Raw genomic sequence first — 25,670 nt, 5'->3', positions numbered from 1 at the left:
TTCACACCTTAGAGACACCGTTTAAAAGTTAGGGAAGACATAAAACATAAGTTATTTCAAACATGTGCAGTACACCTGGAAAGTTTGTTCCGAGTTACAAACAATGCATACACACACTCCCAATCACAGCATGCACACCAAAAAAAGCTCGCTCACTCGCTCACATTCGCACACACACACACACACAAGCTAGCTCCAAATTACGAAACGTACCCAAGTCATCAATTGCACGCGTACAATAACCACAATATATATGAGATTGAGAATAATGTTAACCACAATAACAATGACAAGTCGCCTAAAGCGATATAAAAACATTTAGTCAATCGGTATGAAACTTAAATATCAACACCACAAACCAGTCATCACCAAGACTACGAGATACATTTAGATAGTCTCGGCTAACAATACCGAGACGGATCACGCTCGTCTCCGCAAAGCATGAGACCATATATATGTAGTACTTACTAAACCTATTTTCTGTAATTATGAGCACATTGTTAGAGTGAACATGACATTTCTATATATTTTTGAATTCAGGAAAAAATGAGGAATGCAATGCAGTCAAGGTTTAATTTGTTACTAAAAATTAGATTTTAATGACAACTTTAACAAGCTGTTAGGAAACGCTACCGTTGCTGAGCTTTGGTTCAGTTTTGTGTGTTGCATGTAGTTGACTTATTTTTACTTTGTGGGAAAGTACCGATATTATATTTTGTAAACACAATATTTATGCTTGGACGAGAATGCAGGTGAACTTTCTAGTCCTGTCAAAACAAGTTGTTTACCATGCTGTTCTTAGTGTGAGTTCGTGGCGTTCGTTCGGATTAAGTGCGTCGGCCCTTTTGATGTACGTCATAAGAGAATGTCGCTAGTTTAGTCCATGCACGGCTCGTATAATGTAGTTGTATCGTGTTCGGTCTGGAATATTCTCGAGATTGAGTATTTACTATATATGCCAGCGCGATTTGAATGTTAAAAAAGCTTCTATTTGAGTTCTGCTACGATGTGCAGTTGTATGTATTGAATGCTGAATAAATCCTCGAACTCAATTTGACGAGTTGTTTTCTGTTGCTGCGAAGACGGGCGACGTAGAATAAAAGAACACAACTATACGACGTTTGAGAACTTGTGGCAATCTCAAGTGTCGTGTAACAATTGGGGGCCAAGCCAAGGATCTACGTTTAACGCCAAGGGTTTTCCAGTAACAAGGACCAGTGTCAAGACAGTCACAGGAGGTAGCCATCAATCGGGTGTATCCTGAGGAATCAGTATTGAGACTACGGAACCGTGGATTCGGTGTGACTGTGGGAAGAGTTTGGTAATCGCCGCAGCTCGGTACGGTGAGCGACGCCGGAGTGTATCGGGATTACAGAGGTTAGCTGCCGTTTGGACGAGACGGACTTCGTCGCGGAGCTAGTGCATTAATACTACGAAATACGACTGAGGTACGTCGTGTACGTATCGTGAGCAGAGTGCGCCGTCACGTTAGACGAGGAGGGTGGCAGCCTGCGTCTACGAAGGTGACCAGCGACGAGAGAAGCATCGGAGGTGCGGTAGAGACTATGTTCTTTTAGAAGACTACATTCGTCTACGTTCGGGGCTGTGAAAGAATACAGACGAACGCACCGGAAAAGACCAGAATGGCTGAGTTCTGGGGAAAAGGAATTGAACTGGGACTAAAAGGCAAGCAGTTGACGGAGTTCGTCGAGTCCCAGACACGACTGCTGGCGCAGCGTGAAGAAAGACAAGCGCAGCGTGAGCGTGAAGAAAGACAAGCGCAGCGTGAAGATAAAGAAAGACAAGCGCAGCGTGAGCGTGAAGAAAGAGAAGCACAGCGTGAAGAAAGACAAGCGCAGCGTGAAGAAAAGCAAATGGAGCTGAAACGCTTAGAGCTCCAGATACAAACGGAGACCAAGCACTTAGAGCTTCAGACAGAAATGGTGCGTGTTCAAACTGAGCACGAGGCACCACGCCAAAGAGATAACCAGCAGCAAATGCTACACAGGGCACCGAAACTTCCAGCATTCGCTGACGGGAAGGACCAGATCGACTGCTACCTTGCAAGATTCGAGAGGTTCGCTGAGAGTGCTAGATGGCAGCGCGACGACTGGGCGATTCAACTCAGCGCACATTTGACTGGGGCAGCACTTGAGGTCTACACTAGACTCTCAAATGATGACGCCAGAGACTATGATGTACTGAAGGAAGCTCTGTTGCGTTGCTACAACTTCACTGAAAGGGGCTACCGTCAACGCTTCCGCGAATGCCAGCCATTGTCTGGAGAGACACCGAGCCAGTTTGTGGAGCGCCTGTCGTCATACCTGCAGAAGTGGGTGGAGTTATCAGGTGAAGAGCAGTCATACGAGAGTCTGCGGGACTTGATCGTGAAGGAGCAGTTCCTTAATGCCTGCCCGAAGGACCTGGCGACCCGCTTGGAAGAGCAAAAACTGCGGGGTTTGAAGGACATTACTGATGCTGCTGAGCGTTATCTCATTGCTCATGGAAGGACCCTGGGGACGTCAAAGTCATCAAAACCTTTCCAGAAGAGCGGGAACCAGGGAAACCAACCTGCCAAGGGACAAACTGAGTCCGCACCATCATCCAATGAAGGGCAGAACATAACGTGTTCAACAGCATCGCGTTTTAGGGGTAATTATTGATTGTGAATTCAAGTGGCAGGCACAATTACAGAATATTTGCAAGAAAGTAGCCAAGAACGTTTTCCTCCTATCCAAGTTAAAGCAATTTACGGACAGAAGGACTCTGGAAATGTTCCACAATGCTCATCTAATGCCTCACATCCATTATGTATCGACGCTCTGGCAGCAGCGATGTCCACTTGAAAAAGTTAGACTCTCTCTATCGTCGCTCGGCCAAACTCATCGTAAATGATAATGCATCAACAGATATGAAATTAAAAATGCTTAACTTTCTTCCACTGGAAAAGCATCTCAAGTTAAACAAAGCCATTATCATGCATAAATTGTATTTCGGTAAAGTGCCGATTTACATTACATCATTATTTAACAAGAAGGGCAAAGCCCATACGACTCACATGCTTGACCTTGACCTTTACATGACCTTGACCTTCAGGGTCAAGGTCAAATAACTAAACCTAGCAATGACATCATACACTAAGAACTGCTTTACACATTTTTCCTACCACAATACATGTGACCTTGACCCAAGGTCAAGGTCATCCAAGCTCATGCAACACAAAGCTGTTAATTCAAGACATAGGAAGTACAATGGTGCGTATTGGCTCTTTCTACCATGAGATATGGTCACTTTTAGTGGTTCACTACCTTATTTTGGTCACATTTCATAAGGGTCAAAGTGACCTTGACCATAATATGTGACCAAATGTGTCTCATGATGAATGCATAACATGTGCCCCACATAATTTTTAAGTTTGAAACAGTTATCTTCCATAGTTCAGGGTCAAGGTCACTTCAAAATATGTATACAATCCAACTTTAAAGGACCCTTGCGACCTTGACCTTGAAGCAAGGTCAACCAAACTGGTGTCCAAAGGTAGGGCTTACATTGCCCTGTATAGCATACATAGCTAAGGTTGCCATTCTCGACAACTTCAGAAAATAATGCGAAAATGTGAAAAATGGTCGTTTTTAAGACAACAATTACGGCCCCTGTGACCTTGAACTTGAAGTGAGGTCAAGTTGCCGCACATGTTTTTTGAGATATTGTAACCATACACCATCAGGCCACATCAGGTGTTGATAGACTTAATAGTGTCCAAGAAATATCCAACGTTAAAGTTTTCCAGACGGACGCCGGGACGGACGGACGGACGGACGGACGGACGGACGGACGACTCGGGTGAGTACATAGACTCACTTTTGCTTCGCATGTGAGTCAATAAAGCTACCCACAGATATGGGTCGGTCAACTTGATCCCACCGATTCCACGAATTGACCTGTATAAGACCAGTCTTGCTTTTTCGGGTACTTCAGTTTGGAATTCGCTTCCATCATCCTTTAAGCACTTAAAGTCATTAAAAAGCTTTAAAGAATGTGTTAAAAAACACTTTATGTCTGAGTAGTTTAACGCCTTTTGATTTGCCACAGTTAGTATTACGTCAAAGATATGATGTGCATTGTATGTTCTGAACATATTTTTGTTGTACTATTGCTACATGTTCGATTGCTACCAGCTTGTATTTATTATTACCTGCATAGTATGCATTTGATTTTAGGAATAACCACATATGGGAAAGTCGCTAAACCTCGAACAGTTAAGGAGACAACAAAATGGATATTGCAAAGCGAACTTTATATTGTCACATACTAGACTCTACCAGTAAACAAACGAACCACATAAAATAAAGTCACGCAACTCATCAGACTGATCATAATAAAAATGTTTGCATTTGTTCCAGGTTGGACGCATGGGTGTGTAAAGTGGAACACTGTGTTGTCAAACTCGAAACACATACAAACACGCCCTGACTCTCTTTCCAGCTCTGTCTGTGTCTCTCACACACACATATACACCCACACACTCTCATTCACACACAAACAAGCACACATTGCCACACACACAAGATAAATAAATACGTCATAACATTTTGATTAAGCCATTTTATTTAAATGTCTTTTTTCAACATCATATTTTGATTTTTACCAAGGAAATAACAAATCGGATAACAATTTAAGCCTTAAGTGTAAAACACAAAGATAAATAAGGGCTAGGTCTTAAAAGGACTGAGAAACAAAACCTTACAAAAAAGGAAAAAATGGTTTTGGGGTTTAATGTCTCTTCAGCAGATGCTAGCTGCTATTCGAGACCGTAGGAAAAAATAGGCAAAGAACCGATGTCCTTTGTCTCCTAGTCCTACTGTCAGCGCAGTCGTCGTGTGATTACTGTGTGCACTTCTAGCACTATAACATATTCTCAGGGGAGTTGGTGCCACACATGAAGCAGTACCACGAAATTTCGCAGCTTCATTTGTACCCCTCTTCTGTTGACAAATAGATATAAAAGGGCTACCTGCCCAATTGACTAAATGTAAAAATCATTACGCATAAAGTCTCAAAGCAAATAACTAAGAACAGATTTAAGAACTGATTTTGCAGACATACAAAAATTGGTAAGTACAGATTTCGAAGTCCTTTTGTCCGCTGCTGTCAGCGCAGTCCTCGTGTGCCCACTGTGTGCACTTCTGGCACTGTATCATGTTCTCAGGGGAGTTGGTGCCACACATGAAGCAGTACCAAGTGCTTTCCTCCAGGATAGAACGCATCGTCGAGAATGTTCTCCTTTTTTTCCTCTGATCAGAAGATATTCCCCTCTTAATTCTCTGAGCAGAAGGTTTTGTAGCTTCATTCTTTCCTCTTTTCTGTTGACTTGCACGCCTTTTTGCAAGTGAAATCTCCAGCTTTTGCTTGTAAGGAGAAGATGTGATGATTTCAGAGTGGTTTTTTTCATGTTCTCTTCGACGAGTTTGTGGGTGTGCGTTGCAGGACATCAGCAGCAGGTAGGCTTACATTTTCTGCTGAAACCAAGCAATCATAATGACCAGAAACTCCATGTCCAGTGTACAAAACAACGATGGGGGTAACGTTGGTAAATTTATTTCAGCTTCAAGAATGCTATTGAATAGTTCTTGTTCTATCTCTGGTGTTAAATGTACTTACTTCTTCTTTTGCAAACTTGTTCTTTTCCTTCTAAATGACTTAAGAGTTGTGACAGTAACACCATATGCTCTTGATGCGCAGCGGAAACCCATATCTCCGTTTTTCACTGCCGACAAAGCGCAGCCCATTTCTTCTGGTAACCACCGCCGTTCGGGTCTCATAATACTGTCAAACAAATCAATCAATCATTCAATAAAACTTATAGAAGGGAAAAACACAACAAAACCGAAAAGAGAATTGAATACGTGAATAAATCAGCAGTGTTCTGTTTATTGTTTGATGAGGGTAAGATGGAACAGAATGCGGCAAAGCTGGAACACTGTTCCATGTTTGCCTCTCTTATGTGTTCCATCATTGCCGCATGGCACCTGCATGGATTTCACGTTTTTCTGTTGGATACACGTGACGTTTCAAATCTTTTTCTCCGTTCAAATTATTGCAAATCTATGAAGGTTTATCACAGCAATCAACATTTTATGTGAACGTATATAGATAAAGAGTAATAATACGAATTGTAGACGGTAGAAATAAGAAGAAGAAGGAAGAAAAGTTTAAAAAACGTACCATTTTTTTTTGTTGTTGTTGCCGCGATAGTCATTTTTCTTGCTGGAATAATATCAAGGAATGTCACTAGACATTTCTGCAAAACAATTGTTCATGAATTGTTCCCCGTTGATCGTATATTGAGGTGTTCCAAGTTGGCCGACTGTTCCAGGATTGGCGACTTTCCCTTACGTATGCTTCATGCCTCATCTTCATCATCGTCATCATCATCACCATCATCATCGTCATCATCATCGTCATCTTTATTATCACGTGCTCAAGTTTTCCAACCTCCTTTTACTTTTTTAACTTTTTAAGTTTTTTTTTTTTTTTAATGATATAATTGTGTGTCTATGCGTCCCAATGACAGATTGTAAGAAAAGGCGTAGCCTTAAATCTTAATCCTTGTAAAATAAAGTTCAATTCAATTCAATTCAATTCAATTCTCTCTCTCTCTCTCTCTCGCACTCTCTTTCTCTCTCTCTCTCTCTCTCTCTCTCTCTCTCTCTCTCTCTCTCTCTCTCTCTCTCTCTCTCTCTCTCTGCACCTGTGACACAGCACTTTATTTTCCATTAAAATATTACATAAAAATGGAACATTGTCCTGATGGACGCCACGCTGTTAGTCGAATGATAAAGCTGGCAGCTCGGAACTGACAACAATGTGCACGCAGCGAGAGACAAACCATCTAAGTGTTTTGCTTGCTTTTGCACTTTGCTTGCTGATGTATCTGGGGACAATGGTAAACGAGAGAAGAATGGAGGCTGTTGGGTCATGGTTGATAATTAGCTTTTGGGAAACAGCAGGCTATATAATCACAGACCCATTAACAACAACTCAAAATGTAGTGGTGTGTGACTGAACAAACGTTTCATATTTGTTTCCATTTGCACGGATCGATGTATTTACACATGTTGTCAACAAATTGACATAATCATCCTGTAAAAAGAAAGAAAGTGTACAGTGGGAAAGTAAATTGGTGGACGAAATTAAACATATTTATATTAGAGACAACTTTTAGTGAACATATTCAGTTTATTTTGGAAAAGAAAAGACAGGAATTAATTGCAATTCGACAAAAGAAAATTGACGGAATGATTATAAGAACCCGTATAAAATGGATTTCGGACGGTGAATATTTTTGTAATTTTGGAAAAATTAGACATGCAATAATAAATGAAGTACAATCATATTATGATAATTTATATACATTCGATGAAAAAATGTGTCATTTGATGATCAGATGCCAGTGATCGGCAAGGAATCGGCGGAGATTCGTTGCTCTGATGTTCATATTTGCGAAAGAAAAGAGTATCATAGCGAGCGCACACTGCATAACATAGACACAGTCTCTGATACACATCAGACAAAGTTGATCGTCGCAATGCAGGCTGGTCAGTAGCAAGCGAATTGCTAGAGAAAAAAAGCTTTGGTCACTAAAAGGGGCTTTTACTATGCCACCCCTAACACAGTTATTTTCGGACAAATTCTATGGAGCAGCAGAACCAGAACTTCAACTCTCAACACCCAATAAGAAAGATAATGTATGCTCTCATAAGAAGAGTCATCTCCTTTACATGGATACAAAGCAAGAGTTACCTCCCTTGGGTTCTGGAACATTCCTGTAGTTTCGCCGGAGTGCAGTTGTTTTCGTTCATTCATTCTTCTGATAAGGGAAATTAAGAAACTCTAATGTTATATATACAATATATAAATACAATATATAAATACATATGCACACACGGCAAAGCGAAGTGTCTGCAGTTTGGTAGTGGTGCTATTGTCACGTAGCGTTATCGACACGTAATAATAATAATAATAATAATAATAATAATAATACGAATATTTATAACGCGCACATATCTCACCAACAGGCGACTCAAGGCGCACATACACTCATTCACACACACGGAGACTTAAAGTCACTAGCACACTCACACCATCAACCATTAAAATATGTACAGTTATTCAGGGTGGGATGGGGTGGGCAGTGTAGAATGCATGGATTATTTGGAAAAAAGGAATGTCTTGAGTGCAGATTTGAATGATTCGAGTGACTGTTGTTGACGGAGGGGGAGAGGTAGTGTGTTCCATTGGCTAGGTGCTTGGAAAGAAAATGAGCGTTGACCTGCTGTTTTGAGTTTGGTGTGGGGGATGTTGAGCTTGAGGGAGTCAGCAGATGATCTGAGTGCTCGTGAAGGGACATAGAGAGAGAGAGAGTCGGAGAGATAGGCAGGGGCGAGACCATGGAGGCATTTGTAGGTGAGAGTGTTGATTTTGTAGGTGATACGGGCAGGAACGGGCAACCAGTGGAGCTGATTTAGGAGGGGGGTGATGTGATCTCTCTTTTTCTTTCGTAAGACAAGACGGGCGGAGCTATATTGAATGCGTTGGAGACGAGAGATAGAAGAAGAGGGAAGACCCGCCAAGAGAGAGTTACAATAGTCAAGACGTGAGAGAATGGTGGAAGTGACCAGTTTGGCGGTAGCATCTGTGGTGAGGTACTTGCGGATAGTGGCGATGCGGCGGAGTTGGAAGTAGCAGGTGCGTATTGACACGTAACGCTACAGTACATTGGTTTTTCACAAAATTGTGATATTGACACGTAGTGCTATTGAGACGTAGAGATAGTTGGACCCTAGAGGTCACTGGGCGATCGTACTGCGTAGACCGAGGTCGCCAGTAAGAGGATTTAGTATTAAATACATTTCCGAGTGTACGGCTATAGAAGCTGTGTGATTCTGTGTAGGACCAGAATTAAAATATGTCCACAAGAACTTGATAACTTAAGATAAGGCCGGAATATTGAGTAGCCAGAGCAGACGGTGATTTTTTTGACTATACAAGAGCCGTGAGTCGTTACACTTAAGAGGTCACGGACTGTTAGTATTTCTTTACCTGTTTGGTAGCACAATTGTACGAGATTGTCATCTCTAGTTGTTTTATTGCTACAAAACTGTGAGTACCGGATTTTTGAGTATCTAACCTTTATGTTCATGATTGTGTGTATTTGTGTGTATGCTGTCATAACTGATTAATACAGTGGAGGGAACTTACAGTTGGAGTTGTGTTTGTTTCCGTATGATAGCGTACTTGCGCATTTGCATTCATTCACAATGGTGACCCCAAGTGTGTGCCTTTCATAAGGCCTTAAACGCTAACCTTCGTTTGAAGGAGTCAATAATGAGTTCCTAACTCAAAGTGAGTTAAACTTAAAATATTAACTCAACCAAATTTGCCTTTTGTCCATCGTCATATACGTATGTATTGTGTAAGTTATTTTTAGATCAGAAGTAGATAGAATTTGTTTTCTCTGTTGTGCTACCTCGTCTGTGTTCCATATTGGGACGGGCTGGAATGTTGCGGTGATTGTTTTGATTTACCTATAGTGTTGTAGTCTACATTTCATAGCGTTCATTGAAGAAACCAATCGTTGATAAATATAAAGTTTGTGTTTATTTTAAATTTGTTTTGATTTTTTTCACAAGAAAATAGGGGTAACTAAGTACAGAGACAATGATTTATTGTGAAAGATCTAGATAACTCGTGAATGTACTGTAATCGTCTTGAGTGTACCCTTCTCCAGCGTTAAGGGGTGCGTCTTTAACTTGTACGTGTATTTCGTGACGCACGCGGGCTTAGTGATCTTTTTCTTCCTGGGAATTTAAAGCGAATAAATGAGTACGGTTTGAATGCCATAGCATAGTGCAACTAAGTAGAATAACATTTAAGGAAGAACTTGTCTGAGTGTGAATAAGCTGCTTGATCTTTAACTTCTTTGCTACTGTTCCTCCTTGCACGGGCACTAAGCCATCTTTAGAACCTTTCTGTTCCTGACACTGTTGTAAATAAGTTAATATTATACGAATTTTGGGGCAGATAGTTGTTGTGTTTATATGTAACCTTGTTCAAACTTGATTGTTTATAAATTGCTTTGACTAAGTTTGCGTTTTGCCTTTTTCTAGGATTGATTTGTCTGCCTACAGGTGCTTGGAACGACGGCTCTAAAAGAAACAGAATGTACAATGAACTAGGATTGCTTTGTCTGCCTACAGGTGCTTGGAACGACGGCTCTGAAAGAACCAGAATGTACAATGAACTAGGATTGCTTTGTCTGCCTACAGGTGCTTGGAACGACGGCTCTGAAAGAACCAGAATGTACAATGGACTAGGATTGCATTGTCTGCCTACAGGTGCTTGGAACGAAGGCTCTGAAAGAACCAGAATGTACAATGAACTAGGATTGCATTGTCTGCCTACAGGTGCTTGGAACTAAGGCTCTGAAAGAACCAGAATGTACAATGGACTAGAATTGCATTGTCTGCCTACAGGTGCTTGGAACGACGGCTCTGAAAGAACCAGAATGTACAATGGACTAGAATTGCATTGTCTGCCTACAGGTGCTTGGACCAAAGGCTCTGAAAGAACCAGAATGTACAGAAACTATAATGAACTAGGATTGCATTTTTTCTCTATTTGCGTGATCGAGCGTTTTCCCCTTTTGTTGTCAACCCCTTCGTATTATGTGTTGTTATCGTCGTTGTCGTCTTTGGTGGTGGTAGTGGTAGTAGCAGTAGTCGTGGTTGTGGCGATTATCATGATGAGGACGAAGAGAGAGGGAATTGCGTTTGGTCTGTCTGCTTGCATGCTTGTCTGTCTGTCTGCCTGTTTGTCTGTCTGTCTTTCTGTCTGTCTGTCTGTCTGCATGTCTGTCTGCATGTCTGTCTGTCTGTCTGTCTGTCTGTCTGTGTAATATCTAAAACCAAAAATAATGCTTCATTTACAACTGTTCACACTCTCACATCATCTGACAGTACAGTAAACTACGGGCGCAGGAGGTTGAATTCTGTCATTCGCGACACGTAAGCTTCAATGGTGTTGAAGATGATGATGATGATGATGATGATGATGATGATGATGATGATGATGATGATGATGATGATGATGATGATGATGATGATGATGATGGCTCATTCTTACAGCTGTTATTCACTCTCACCACACGTACCCGAGTTACACTTGCAGGTGTCACAGCCATCATCAGTCTTCACCCTGCCAAAGTTACAGTAGTTCTTGCACAGCAGGGGAGGGCACTGCGATCGCTGCTGGTACGGCGAGGGATGGATGAGTGGTCTCCCGTAGATGGGCGCTTCCTTGAAATGGCTGGCCTCCTTGCGACACTGACAGCTGAGACAGCCGTTGGACCCTAGCTCTCGTCCGTAGCGACAGTAATCCGTGCACACAGGACAGCCTGACACAACAACAACAACAACAACAACAGCAGCAACAACACGTGACACTGACAGCGGAGACAGCCGTTGGGCCCAAGCTCTCGTCCGTAGCGACAGTACTCCGTGCACACAGGACAGCCTGACACAACAACAACAACACGTGACACTGACTGACAGCTGAGACAGCCGTTGGACCCTAGCTCTCGTCCGTAGCGACAGTAATCCGTGCACACAGGACAGCCTGACACAACAACAACAACAACAACAACACGTGACACTGACAGCGGAGACAGCCGTTGGAGCCTAGTAGCTCTTGTCCGTAGCGACAGTACTCCGTGCACACAGGACAGCCTGACTCAACAACAACAACAACAACAACAACAACAAGACGTGACACTGACAGCGGAGACAGCCGTTGGAGCCCAGCTCTCGTCCGTAGCGACAGTAGGGGAAGGGCTCCAAATATGGACCACTTTTTACATTTAGTCAAGTTTTGACTAAATGTTTTAACGTAGCGGGGGGGAATCGAGACGAGGGTCGTGGTGTATGTGCGTGCGTGTGTGTGTGTGTCTGTCTGTGTGTGTGTGTGTGTGTAGAGCGATTCAGACTAAACTACTGGACCGATCTTTATGAAATTTGACATGAGAGTTCCTGGGTATGATATCCCCGAATATGTTTTTCTTTTTTTGGATAAATGTCTTTGATGACGTCATATCCGGCTTTTCGTGAAAGTTGAGGCGGCACTGTCACGCCCTCATTTTTCAACTAAATTGGTTGAAATTTTGGTCAAGTAATGTTCGACGAAACCCGCACTTCGGTATTGCATTTCAGCTTGGTGGCCCAAAAATTAGTTCATGACTTTGGTCATTAAAAATCTGAAAATTGTAAAAAAAACTTCTTTTTTTTCTAAAACGATCCAAATTTACGTTCATCTTATTCTCCATTATTTGCTGATTCCAAAAACATATACATATGTTATATTTGGATTAAAAACAAGCTCTGAAAATTAAATATATAAACATTATTATCAAAATAAAATTTTCGAAATCAATTTAAAAACACTTTCATCTTATTCCTTGTCGGTTCCTGATTCCAAAAACATTAGATATGATATGTTTGGATTAAAAACACGCTCAGAAAGTTAAAACGAAGAGAGGTACAGAAAAGCGTGCTATCCTTCTCAGCGCAACGAATACCCCGCTCTTCTTGTCAATTTCACTGCTTTTGCCGTAAGCGGTGGACTGACGAGTATACGGTCTTGCTGCGTTGCATTGCGTTCAGTTTCATTCTGTGAGTTCGACAGCTACTTGACTAAATGTTGTATTTTCGCCTTACGCGACTTGTTGTTTCATGCTGATAACTAGCTTGTTTTCTTGCGAAGAAGTTTCATTTTTGGCTCACGTAAGTGTAGCCTATGCGATGGTAAACTTTGTCTGTCTGTGCGTGCGTGCGTATGTATGTATGTATGTGTGTATGTCTGTGGTAGAAACTTTAACATTTTTGGCTAAACACCGAAATACTCATTTCACGTGGTTAATTTTCAAGCACCATCTTCAAATTATTGAAGCAATGATCAACATTGTGTCGGCATGTGTGTAGTTAAAGCGTGTATCCAAAGAAAACGGGTGGTGGGGGGTTTTGAAGGGGTACAAGCAGTTGACTGATTTGTGTCGTGTTTGGCATGTAGACGGCAGGTCAGGTGTCAAGATCAGGTCAGGGGTCGCGCGAAGGATTGTGGTCCAGTTCTCACCTCGCCGATTCGCCGGGGAAGACGATTTCATTTTGTTCGGTTTCTAAGCTCCAGAAAAGTAAACAAAGAAGATTCCAAAGGGAGATTTCCTACAATTTGATCTGCACAGCGTGTTTCCAATGTCCACGCGAGGAAGAGCTGTCGAAAGCGCGGCAGTCAGTGTCGACTGATCTTGCAGCCGTATCCCGGTAAGTTCAGAGACAGACTCTAGTGTCTCCCACTCTGATAACGTGTCACCTACTGTTAATCCGTTTTGTTTTAATTTCTTTTTATTTCAGCAGACACGGCTGTCAAACACAGTGCTAGGCAGTCACCTCTAGTGAAATGAGTTGATCTAGTCTTAAGTACTTTGCAACAACTTCCTTGAACGTGAAAGACAGTTTTTGAATGCTAGATCTGTATCGCGTTTCATTCCAGACTCGATCCTCTCTTTGATTGTAGATCTACTGTTTGCTGTTTACGCACTATCATATATGATTCGCTATGTAACGTTTGGTAAGCTTACCTTGCAACAGATTGTCTTTGTTGGCATTTCTGGCTGTGTTGACCGTCAGAATTATTTTAAGAACCAGGCGAGTTAATATGATGCGTTAGTTTTAACTGTGTGTGTGTGTGCGTGTGTGTGTGTGTGTGTGTGAGTATGTGTGTGTGTGTGTGTGTGTGTGTGTGTGTGTGTGTGTGTGTGTGTGTGTGTGTGCGTCTGTGTGTGTGTTTGTGTGTGTGTGTGTATGTGTGACGGAGTGATTGAGTTTGTGTTACTGTTTGTCGATTTCTTACGTGAGCCTTGAAGGCTTCGCCTCTTGTGTGTTTGGTAGTCCTTCTCTCTTAGGTTAACCGTTAGGCCTAATTAGAGTGAAATAGCTTTGATAGACACTCTGCAAAAATTAAATACAGAACCAATCACAAATGGTCCATATTGGGAGCCTGGGCGCCTAATATGGACCAGTAAAGCGGCCGTCACGAACCACTGTAAAAAGCCCCCTATACTTCAAAATAACATGATACAACTTAGTGTGCAAGTCAGACTAATTCAAATATTGTTTAGATTTATCGGTTTCGGGTTGATGAGAGCATTATTTGAAGCACACCAGGAAACTAAAGAAGCTTATCAAAAACAGAGTGAAAATAAGTGAAATTATCAACTTCCACGAAAAGAAGACTATTTGTTATATTTTTTTGAAATTTTCGAGGGCTAGTTATAGGTTATTTCCAGAAAGCTTCTTAATGAAATAATGAAAATAACCGTTAGCTTTTATTTTCTTCGATTTGTTGAAGGTGGTCCATATTAGGAGACTCACACATACTTTGAGATTTTGCTATTATTTTTTTGTTTGCAGTAGACACTCGGGGTCAACACTGCAAAAATGTAACAAATACGGTCTAAGCTGTCATACATACCAATTTCTGTGTGATAAAAGCTTTGGCTGTGGACAGAAACGAGTCCGTTTTAGACGGCAAATTTAGAGTGAACCCTGCCAACAGTGAAAACAAGTCGCGTAAGGCGAAAATACAACATTTAGTCAAGTAGCTGTCGAACTCACAAAATGAAACTGAACGCAACGCAACGCAGCAAGACCGTATACTCGTAGCATCGTCACTCCACCGCCCGTGGCAAAGCCAGTGCCAGTGAAATTGACAAGAAGAGCGGGGTATTCGTTGCGCTGAGAAGGATAGCACGCTTTTCTGTACCTCTCTTCGTTTTAACTTTCTGAGCGTGTTTTTAATCCAAACATATCATATCTATATGTTTTTGGAATCAGGAACCGACAAGGAATAAGATGAAAGTGTTTTTAAATTGATTTCGAAAAATAAATTTTGATAATAATTTTTATATATTTAATTTTCAGAGCTTGTTGTTAATCCAAATACAACATATTTATATGTTTTTGGAATCAGCAAATGATGGAAAATAAGATGAACGTAAATTTGGATCGTTTTATAAAAAAAATATTTTTTTTACAATTTTCAGATATTTAATGACCAAAGTCATTAATTAATTTTTAAGCCATCAAGCTGAAATGCAATACCAAAGTCCGGGCTTTGTCGAAGATTACTTGACCAAAATTTCAACCAATTTGGTTGAAAAATGAGGGCGTGACAGTGCCGCCTCAACTTTTACGAAAAACCGGATATGACGTCATCAAAGACATTTATTAAAATAAAATTAAAAAAAACTTCTGAGGATATCATACCCAGGAACTCTCATGTCAAATTTCATAAAGATCGGTCCAGTAGTTTAGTCTGAATCGCTCTACACACACACACAGACAGACACACACACACACACACACACACACACACACATACACCATGACCCTCGTCTCGATTCCCCCCCTCTACGTTAAAACATTTAGTCAAAACTTGACTGAATGTGAACCTCCACCACGAAATGAGTCGCATGTCACCTCGCGCGGTTCTGCGTAAGGCTTAATGTAAGTCCGGGGAGTGTCTGGTAACAGTGTGAGGGTCACCTTAGTCACAGGCTTATAACTCAAACAGTTTTCGCTCTTTTCTAAAAACGGTTTTCACCACAGGATAGAGCATAAAAAAATCTGTAGGAAAATTTAAAAATATGAAAATCATGCAAAGGTGACATGTGACTCATTCCGTGGTGGAGGGTCACAAATGTAAAAAGAAAAATAAGCCTAACGGTTTTGAGGTTTGTGTTTCTGCAACTGTTTCAACAAAGACATGTTATCCTGAGAGGGTGTTTTGAGAGCTCTAGCTCTGTTAGTTTGTCAGAACAGGAGGTGGTCCATATTAGGAGCCCTTCCCCTACTCCGTGCACACAGGACAGCCTGACACAACAACAACAACAACAACACGTGACACTGATAGCGGACACAGCCGTTTGAGCCCAGCTCTCGTCCGTAGCGACAGTACTCCGTGCACACAGGACAGCCTGACACAACAACAACACGTGACACTGACAGCTGAGACAGCCGTTGCGCCCTAGCTCTCGTCCGTAGCGACAGTACTCCGTGCACACAGGACAGTCTGACACAACAACAACAACAACACGTGACACTGACAGCGGAGACAGCCGTTGGAGCCCATCTCGTCCGTAGCGACAGTACTCCGTGCACACAAGACAGCCTGACACAACAAGACCTTGTCTGTGACATATACAGTCCGGCTCAGGGACACAAGGAACACATTGATTCGTTATATTTTAAGCTTCAGACGCCGGACCGGGTCAAATATGTTGTGACCAACATTTCAATCAGTTTGATTAAAAAATGAGATCGCCACATTTACAACACACACACACACACACACACACACACACACACACACACACACACACACACACACACAAACACACAAACACACACCATAACTCTCGTCTCGATACCTGGTCTAATCTGAGCAAAAATGTTCATACTTGACTAAAGGTTATAAACAAAAATGTAAAAATAAGAAGTGTAAGTTTATGGAACGTTTAACTACGGAAGAAACGAAACATTCACCAGAAATTCGACCTCTCAGTTTTAAAAGTACACGAACAAGATGGACATTTTAGAAAAGGCGACATTGACAGATGAGTCACAATGATCATTTGCCTTTTGTGTATCTTGTTCGTCCCGTTTAAATACCGACAGATCCCAGTTCTTGTGAATGTTTCCTTTTATTTGTTCAAAATAGTTTCTAAGAGATACCCATGTCCATTTGCTAAATTAATTCGAGTCATCAGAAAATCCGACACTGCACACAAAGCAGTAAGAGATGTGTGTTTGTGATGATTGGTAATGTTTTACGACCTCACGGTAAAACCATGAGCGGCATGTTCCCGGGTTCGACCCCGACTTTAGATGGGGTAAAAAAGAGAGATAGAAAAAAATTAAACAAAAATTAAAAGGGATGGAAAGAAAAGTAAAGAGAGAATGGTTAATGTCCTACAGGCTAGATACAGTAAAGAGAGAATGGTTAATGTCCTACAGGCTAGATACAGTAAAGAGAGAATGGTTAATGTCCTACAGGCTAGATACAGTAAAGAGAGAATGGTTAATGTCCTACAGGCTAGATACAGTAAAGAGAGAATGGTTAATGTCCTACAGGCTAGATACAGTAAAGAGAGAATGGTTAATGTCCTACAGGCTAGATACAGTAAAGAGAGAATGGTTAATGTCCTACAGGCTAGATACAGTAAAGAGAGAATGGCTAATGTCCTACCGGCTAGATACAGTAAAGAGAGAATGGTTAATGTCCTACAGGCTAGATACAGTAAAGAGAGAATGGTTAATGTCCTACAGACTAGATACAGTAAAGAGAGAATGGTTAATGTCCTACAGGCTAGATACAGTAAAGAGAGAATGGTTAGTGTCCTATAGGCTAGATACAGTAAAGAGAGAATGGCTAATGTCCTACAGGCTAGATACAGTAAAGAGAGAATGGTTAATGTCCTCCAGGCTAGATACAGTAAAGAGAGAATGGTTAATGTCCTACAGGCTAGATACAGTAAAGAGAGAATGGTTAATGTCCTACAGGCTAGATATAGTAAAGAGAGAATGGCTAATGTCCTACAGGCTAGATACAGTAAAGAGAGAATGGTTAATGTCCTACAGGCTAGATACAGTAAAGAGAGAATGGTTAATGTCCTACAGGCTAGATACAGTAAAGAGAGAATGGTTAATGTCCTGCAGGCTAGAAATAGTAAAGAGAGAATGGTTAATGTCCTACAGGCTAGATACAGTAAAGAGAGAATGGCTAATGTCCTACAGGCTAGATACAGTAAAGAGAGAATGGTTAATGTCCTACAGGCTAGATACAGTAAAGAGAGAATGGCTAATGTCCTACAGGCTAGATACAGTAAAGAGAGAATGGTTAATGTCCTACAGGCTAGATACAGTAAAGAGAGAATGGTTAATGTCCTACAGGCTAGATACAGTAAAGAGAGAATGGTTAATGTCCTGCAGGCTAGATATAGTAAAGAGAGAATGGTTAATGTCCTACAGGCTAGATATAGTAAAGAGAGAATGGTTAATGTCCTACAGGCTAGATACAGTAAAGAGAGAATGGTTAATGTCCTGCAGGCTAGATACGGTAAAGAGAGAATGGTTAATGTCCTGCAGGCTAGATACAGTAAAGAGAGAATGGTTAATGTCCTACAGGCTAGATATAGTAAAGAGAGAATGGTTAATGTCCTACATGCTAGATATAGTAAAGAGAGAATGGTTAATGTCCTACAGGCTAGATATAGTAAAGAGAGAATGGTTAATGTCCTACAGGCTAGATATAGTAAAGAGAGAATGGTTAAGGTCCTACAGGCTAGATATAGTAAAGAGAGACTGGTTAATGTCCTACAGGCTAGATATAGTAAAGAGAGACTGGTTAATGTCCTACAGGCTAGATATAGTAAAGAGAGACTGGTTAATGTCCTACATGCTAGATATAGTAAAAAGAGAATGGTTAATGTCCTACAGGCTAGATATAGTAAAGAGAGAATGGTTAATGTCCTACAGGCTAGATATAGTAAAGAGAGAATGGTTAAGGTCCTACAGGCTAGATACAGTAAAGAGAGAATGGTTAATGTCCTCCAGGCTAGATACAGTAAAGAGAGAATGGTTAATGTCCTACAGGCTAGATACAGTAAAGAGAGAATGGTTAATGTCCTACAGGCTAGATACAGTAAAGAGAGAATGGTTAATGTACTACAGGCTAGATACAGTAAAGAGAGAATGGTTAATGTACTACAGGCTAGATACAGTAAAGAGAGAATGGTTAATGTCCTACAGACTAGATACAGTAAAGAGAGAATGGTTAATGTCCTACAGGCTAGATACAGTAAAGAGAGAATGGTTAATGTCCTGCAGGCTAGATACGGTAAAGAGAGAATGGTAAATGTCCTGCAGGCTAGATACAGTAAAGAGAGAATGGTTAATGTCCTACAGGCTAGATATAGTAAAGAGAGAATGGTTAATGTCCTACATGCTAGATATAGTAAAAAGAGAATGGTTAAGGTCCTACAGGCTAGATACAGTAAAGAGAGAATGGTTAATGTCCTGCAGGCTAGATACAGTCAAGAGAGAATGGTTAATGTCCTACATGCTAGATATAGTAAAGAGAGAATGGTTAATGTCCTACAGGCTAGATATAGTAAAGAGAGAATGGTTAATGTCCTACAGGCTAGATACAGTAAAGAGAGAATGGTTAATGTCCTGCAGGCTAGATACAGTAAAGAGAGAATGGTTAATGTCCTGCAGGCTAGATACAGTAAAGAGAGAATGGTTAATGTCCTGCAGGCTAGATACAGTAAAGAGAGAATGGTTAATGTCCTACAGGCTAGATACAGTAAAGAGAGAATGGTTAATGTCCTACAGGCTAGATATAGTAAAGAGAGAATGGTTAATGTCCTACAGGCTAGATACAGTAAAGAGAGAATGGTTAATGTCCTGCAGGCTAGATACAGTAAAGAGAGAATGGTTAATGTCCTGCAGGCTAGATACAGTAAAGAGAGAATGGTTAATGTCCTACAGGCTAGCTACAGTAAAGAGAGAATGGTTAATGTCCTACAGGCTAGATACAGTAAAGAGAGAATGGTTAATGTCCTACAGGCTAGATATAGTAAAGAGAGAATGGTTAATGTCCTACAGGCTAGATACAGTAAAGAGAGAATGGTTAATGTCCTGCAGGCTAGATACAGTAAAGAGAGAATGGTTAATGTCCTGCAGGCTAGATACAGTAAAGAGAGAATGGTTAATGTCCTACAGGCTAGATACAGTAAAGAGAGAATGGTTAATGTCCTGCAGGCTAGATACAGTAAAGAGAGAATGGTTAATGTCCTACAGGCTAGATACAGTAAAGAGAGAATGATTAATGTCCTGCAGGCTAGATACAGTAAAGAGAGAATGGTTAATGTCCTGCAGGCTAGATACAGTAAAGAGAGAATGGTTAATGTCCTACAGGCTAGATACAGTAAAGAGAGAATGGTTAATGTCCTACAGGCTAGATACAGTAAAGAGAGAATGGTTAAGGTCCTACAGGCTAGATACAGTAAAGAGAGAATGGTTAATGTCCTGCAGGCTAGATACAGTAAAGAGAGAATGGTTAATGTCCTGCAGGCTAGATACAGTAAAGAGAGAATGGTTAATGTCCTGCAGGCTAGATACAGTAAAGAGAGAATGGTTAATGTCCTACAGGCTAGATACAGTAAAGAGAGAATGGTTAATGTCCTACAGGCTAGATATAGTAAAGAGAGAATGGTTAATGTCCTACAGGCTAGATACAGTAAAGAGAGAATGGTTAATGTCCTGCAGGCTAGATACAGTAAAGAGAGAATGGTTAATGTCCTGCAGGCTAGATACAGTAAAGAGAGAATGGTTAATGTCCTACAGGCTAGATACAGTAAAGAGAGAATGGTTAATGTCCTACAGGCTAGATACAGTAAAGAGAGAATGGTTAATGTCCTACAGGCTAGATATAGTAAAGAGAGAATGGTTAATGTCCTACAGGCTAGATACAGTAAAGAGAGAATGGTTAATGTCCTGCAGGCTAGATACAGTAAAGAGAGAATGGTTAATGTCCTGCAGGCTAGATACAGTAAAGAGAGAATGGTTAATGTCCTACAGGCTAGATACAGTAAAGAGAGAATGGTTAATGTCCTGCAGGCTAGATACAGTAAAGAGAGAATGGTTAATGTCCTACAGGCTAGATACAGTAAAGAGAGAATGGTTAATGTCCTGCAGGCTAGATACAGTAAAGAGAGAATGGTTAATGTCCTGCAGGCTAGATACAGTAAAGAGAGAATGGTTAATGTCCTACAGGCTAGATACAGTAAAGAGAGAATGGTTAATGTCCTACAGGCTAGATACAGTAAAGAGAGAATGGTTAATGTCCTACAGGCTAGATACAGTAAAGAGAGAATGGTTAATGTCCTACAGGCTAGATACAGTAAAGAGAGAATGGTTAATGTCCTACAGGCTAGATACAGTAAAGAGAGAATGTTTAATGTCCTACAGGCTAGATACAGTAAAGAGAGAATGGTTAATGTCCTACAGGCTAGATACAGTAAAGAGAGAATGGTTAATGTCCTACAGGCTAGATACAGTAAAGAGAGAATGGTTAATGTCCTGCAGGCTAGATACAGTAAAGAGAGAATGGTTAATGTCCTACAGGCTAGATACAGTAAAGAGAGAATGGTTAATGTCCTGCAGGCTAGATACAGTAAAGAGAGAATGGTTAATGTCCTACAGGCTAGATACAGTAAAGAGAGAATGGTTAATGTCCTGCAGGCTAGATACAGTAAAGAGAGAATGGTTAATGTCCTACAGGCTAGATACAGTAAAGAGAGAATGGTTAATGTCCTACAGGCTAGATACAGTAAAGAGAGAATGGTTAATGTCCTACAGGCTAGATACAGTAAAGAGAGAATGGTTAATGTCCTACAGGCTAGATACAGTAAAGAGAGAATGGTTAATGTCCTACAGGCTAGATACAGTAAAGAGAGAATGGTTAATGTCCTGCAGGCTAGATACAGTAAAGAGAGAATGGTTAATGTCCTACAGGCTAGATACAGTAAAGAGAGAATGGTTAATGTCCTGCAGGCTAGATACAGTAAAGAGAGAATGGTTAATGTCCTACAGGCTAGATACAGTAAAGAGAGAATGGTTAATGTCCTGCAGGCTAGATACAGTAAAGAGATAATGGTTAATGTCCTACAGGCTAGATACAGTAAAGAGAGAATGGGTAATGTCCTACAGGCTAGATACAGTAAAGAGATAATGGTTAATGTCCTACAGGCTAGATACAGTAAAGAGAGAATGGTTAATGTCCTGCAGGCTAGATACAGTAAAGAGATAATGGTTAATGTCCTACAGGCTAGATACAGTAAAGAGAGAATGGTTAATGTCCTACAGGCTAGATACAGTAAAGAGATAATGGTTAATGTCCTACAGGCTAGATACAGTAAAGAGAGAATGGTTAATGTCCTACAGGCTAGATACAGTAAAGAGAGAATGGTTAATGTCCTACAGGCTAGATACAGTAAAGAGAGAATGGTTAATGTCCTACAGGCTAGATACAGTAAAGAGAGAATGGTTAATGTCCTACAGGCTAGATACAGTAAAGAGAGAATGGTTAATGTCCTACAGGCTAGATACAGTAAAGAGAGAATGGTTAATGTCCTACAGGCTAGATACAGTAAAGAGAGAATGGTTAATGTCCTACAGGCTAGATACAGTAAAGAGAGAATGGTTAATGTCCTGCAGGCTAGATACAGTAAAGAGAGAATGGTTAATGTCCTACAGGCTAGATACAGTAAAGAGAGAATGGTTAATGTCCTGCAGGCTAGATACAGTAAAGAGAGAATGGTTAATGTCCTACAGGCTAGATACAGTAAAGAGAGAATGGTTAATGTCCTGCAGGCTAGATACAGTAAAGAGATAATGGTTAATGTCCTACAGGCTAGATACAGTAAAGAGAGAATGGTTAATGTCCTGCAGGCTAGATACAGTAAAGAGATAATGGTTAATGTCCTACAGGCTAGATACAGTAAAGAGAGAATGGTTAGTGTCCTGCAGGCTAGATACAGTAAAGAGATAATGGTTAATGTCCTACAGGCTAGATACAGTAAAGAGAGAATGGTTAATGTCCTGCAGGCTAGATACAGTAAAGAGAGAATGGTTAATGTCCTACAGGCTAGATACAGTAAAGAGAGAATGGTTAATGTCCTGCAGGCTAGATACAGTAAAGAGAGAATGGTTAATGTCCTGCAGGCTAGATACAGTAAAGAGAGAATGGTTAATGTCCTGCAGGCTAGATACAGTAAAGAGAGAATGGTTAATGTCCTACAGGCTAGATACAGTAAAGAGAGAATGGTTAATGTCCTACAGGCTAGATACAGTAAAGAGAGAATGGTTAATGTCCTACAGGCTAGATACAGTAAAGAGAGAATGGTTAATGTCCTACAGGCTAGATACAGTAAAGAGAGAATGGTTAATGTCCTACAGGCTAGATACAGTAAAGAGAGAATGGTTAATGTCCTACAGGCTAGATACAGTAAAGAGAGAATGGTTAATGTCCTACAGGCTAGATACAGTAAAGAGAGAATGGTTAATGTCCTACAGGCTAGATACAGTAAAGAGAGAATGGTTAATGTCCTACAGGCTAGATACAGTAAAGAGAGAATGGTTAATGTCCTGCAGGCTAGATACAGTAAAGAGAGAATGGTTAATGTCCTACAGGCTAGATACAGTAAAGAGAGAATGGTTAATGTCCTGCAGGCTAGATACAGTAAAGAGAGAATGGTTAATGTCCTACAGGCTAGATACAGTAAAGAGAGAATGGTTAATGTCCTACAGGCTAGATACAGTAAAGAGAGAATGGTTAATGTCCTACAGGCTAGATACAGTAAAGAGAGAATGGTTAATGTCCTACAGGCTAGATACAGTAAAGAGAGAATGGTTAATGTCCTACAGGCTAAAAGGAATTACAGGCTAATACAGTAAGAGAATGGTTAATGTCCTACAGGCTAGATACAGTAAAGAGAGAATGGTTAATGTCCTACAGGCTAGATACAGTAAAGAGAGAATGGTTAATGTCCTACAGGCTAGATACAGTAAGAGAGAATGGTTAATGTCCTACAGGCTAGATACAGTAAAGAGAGAATGGTTAATGTCCTACAGGCTAGATACAGTAAAGAGAGAATGGTTAATGTCCTACAGGCTAGATACAGTAAAGAGAAATGGTTAATGTCCTACAGGCTAGATACAGTAAAGAGAGAATGGTTAATGTCCTACAGGCTAGATACAGTAAAGAAGAATGGTTAATGTCTGCAGGCTAGATACAGTAAAGAGAGAATGGTTAATGTCCTACAGGCTAGATACAGTAAAGAGAGAATGGTTAATGTCCTGCAGGCTAGATACAGTAAAGAGAGAATGGTTAATGTACACACGCATGCACGTTCAGTGACATGCAATTCCTTGCAGGATAGGCATAAGATAGACGTTTTATAAATATATAAGCACATACATGTACTTAGAAATGTAAGTTTCATGAATATGTGAAAATAAGTAAAACAGTGCTTAAATCAAGATTGACATTCATAATGCATGTGAAATTGATTCAACTTTTGAACAACATGATTTTTATTTCACGGTTGCGTAGTGGTAGTCGTACATTTAGTATCTGTTGTTTTGTTGTTGTTGTTGTTGTTCGAACATTTGGGTACGCCTATCGAACAATCTTAACATTTCATTAAATACATCATCGAATAAAAATAATAAAAATAATAAGAATAAAAATGTCTGTGTTCCTATGAAACAGTATTTTGATCTGCACGAACAACTTGATGTTGGGAGACAACCAGATAACAAATGTGACCCTCCACCACGAAATGAGTCGCATGTCACCTCGCGCGGTTCTGCGCTAGGCTTAATATAAGTCCGGGGAGTGTCTGGTAACAGTGTGAGGGTCACCTTAGTCACAGGCTTATAACTCAAACAGTTTTTGCTCTTTTCTAAAACGGTTTTCACCACTGGATAGAGCATAAAAAAATCTTTAAGAAAATGTATAAATAGGAAAATCATGCAAAGGTGACATGCGACTCATTCCGTGGTGGAGGGTCACAAATTGGCCTTCAACAAAAGCAACAGAACACACACACACCCACCCACACACACACGCACACACACACGTGCTCGCGCGCACACACTCAAAATAACCAGACACCGTGCCCAGACACACACATACAAATACACACACACACACACACACACACACACACACACACACACACACACACACATACACACACACACACACACTCAAAATAAGGATAGGACTGATAATGCAGATATGAAAACGAACAAACAAACAAACAAATGGTGCGTGTGAGAAACAACTTGTAATGCATTTGAGACTTCAATTGCATTTTGAATCAACAACAGATTGAAATTAAAATTGAAATGCAAAAACTGCTAATAAATATATAGCATGTCATTTTTAATTCACTCCTTATTTTGCAACTGTCTAACGATCATGTACAATGTTCACGTTTCAGTTTATACATTCTGAAACAAAAGCATTTCAATATGCTACGTAGCATGGCCAACAATTTTTCTCATATTTCAAAACATCTTTCCATAAGTTAGCACAAGGTTGCAATAACACATGTACAATCAGCATCCGCTTTATTTATAAATCTTCCAGTTCAGAAATATCATCAAAATTAGTATGTTCTACCAAAAACAAAGAGACTGCCAACGTTCCAAAATTCAGAATTAAAAAACAAGAAAGGCATTGTTGATTCATCCGCTCGGCTTCCAGACGAGTGGACGTAAACTGATAGAACTATCAAGAATATTTGTTTGTCTGTTCACTTAAAAGACCGTTGGGTCGAAATATCTGTGAATGTATTGTTTTGTCAATAACAAACGTTCCAACAACCTACCTTTCTTGTTTTTTGATTTAACCTTTGCCGTGCTTCCTGGGTTCACCTGTACCCAGAGACACACTAAAATCATTGTAACTCTGGAACCATTAAAGGT

General features: G+C 40.5%; 1 protein-coding gene across 1 annotated transcript in view; it reads right to left on the bottom strand.

Annotated features, from left to right (window-relative positions):
- LOC138949851 (antistasin-like) overlaps positions 1-16,848 on the bottom strand; it is a 47,709-nt gene extending 30,861 nt beyond the window's left edge. The window contains exons 1-4 of the mRNA XM_070321632.1: positions 16,845-16,848; positions 16,117-16,182; positions 11,509-11,676; positions 11,213-11,455 (exon numbers count right to left, since the gene is read on the bottom strand). Of these exons, the coding sequence (XP_070177733.1) occupies positions 11,213-11,455; positions 11,509-11,676; positions 16,117-16,182; positions 16,845-16,848 (481 nt within the window). The remainder of the gene's footprint in view (positions 1-11,212; positions 11,456-11,508; positions 11,677-16,116; positions 16,183-16,844) is intronic.
- Between the last annotated feature and the right edge of the window lie 8,822 nt (positions 16,849-25,670).

This window comes from Littorina saxatilis, linkage group LG16 (assembly GCF_037325665.1).
Source record: "Littorina saxatilis isolate snail1 linkage group LG16, US_GU_Lsax_2.0, whole genome shotgun sequence".
In the NCBI taxonomy this organism is placed as follows: Eukaryota; Metazoa; Mollusca; class Gastropoda; order Littorinimorpha; family Littorinidae; genus Littorina; species Littorina saxatilis.
Note: the sequence above shows the minus strand (reverse complement) of the source record. Positions and strands in the feature narration are given on the sequence as shown.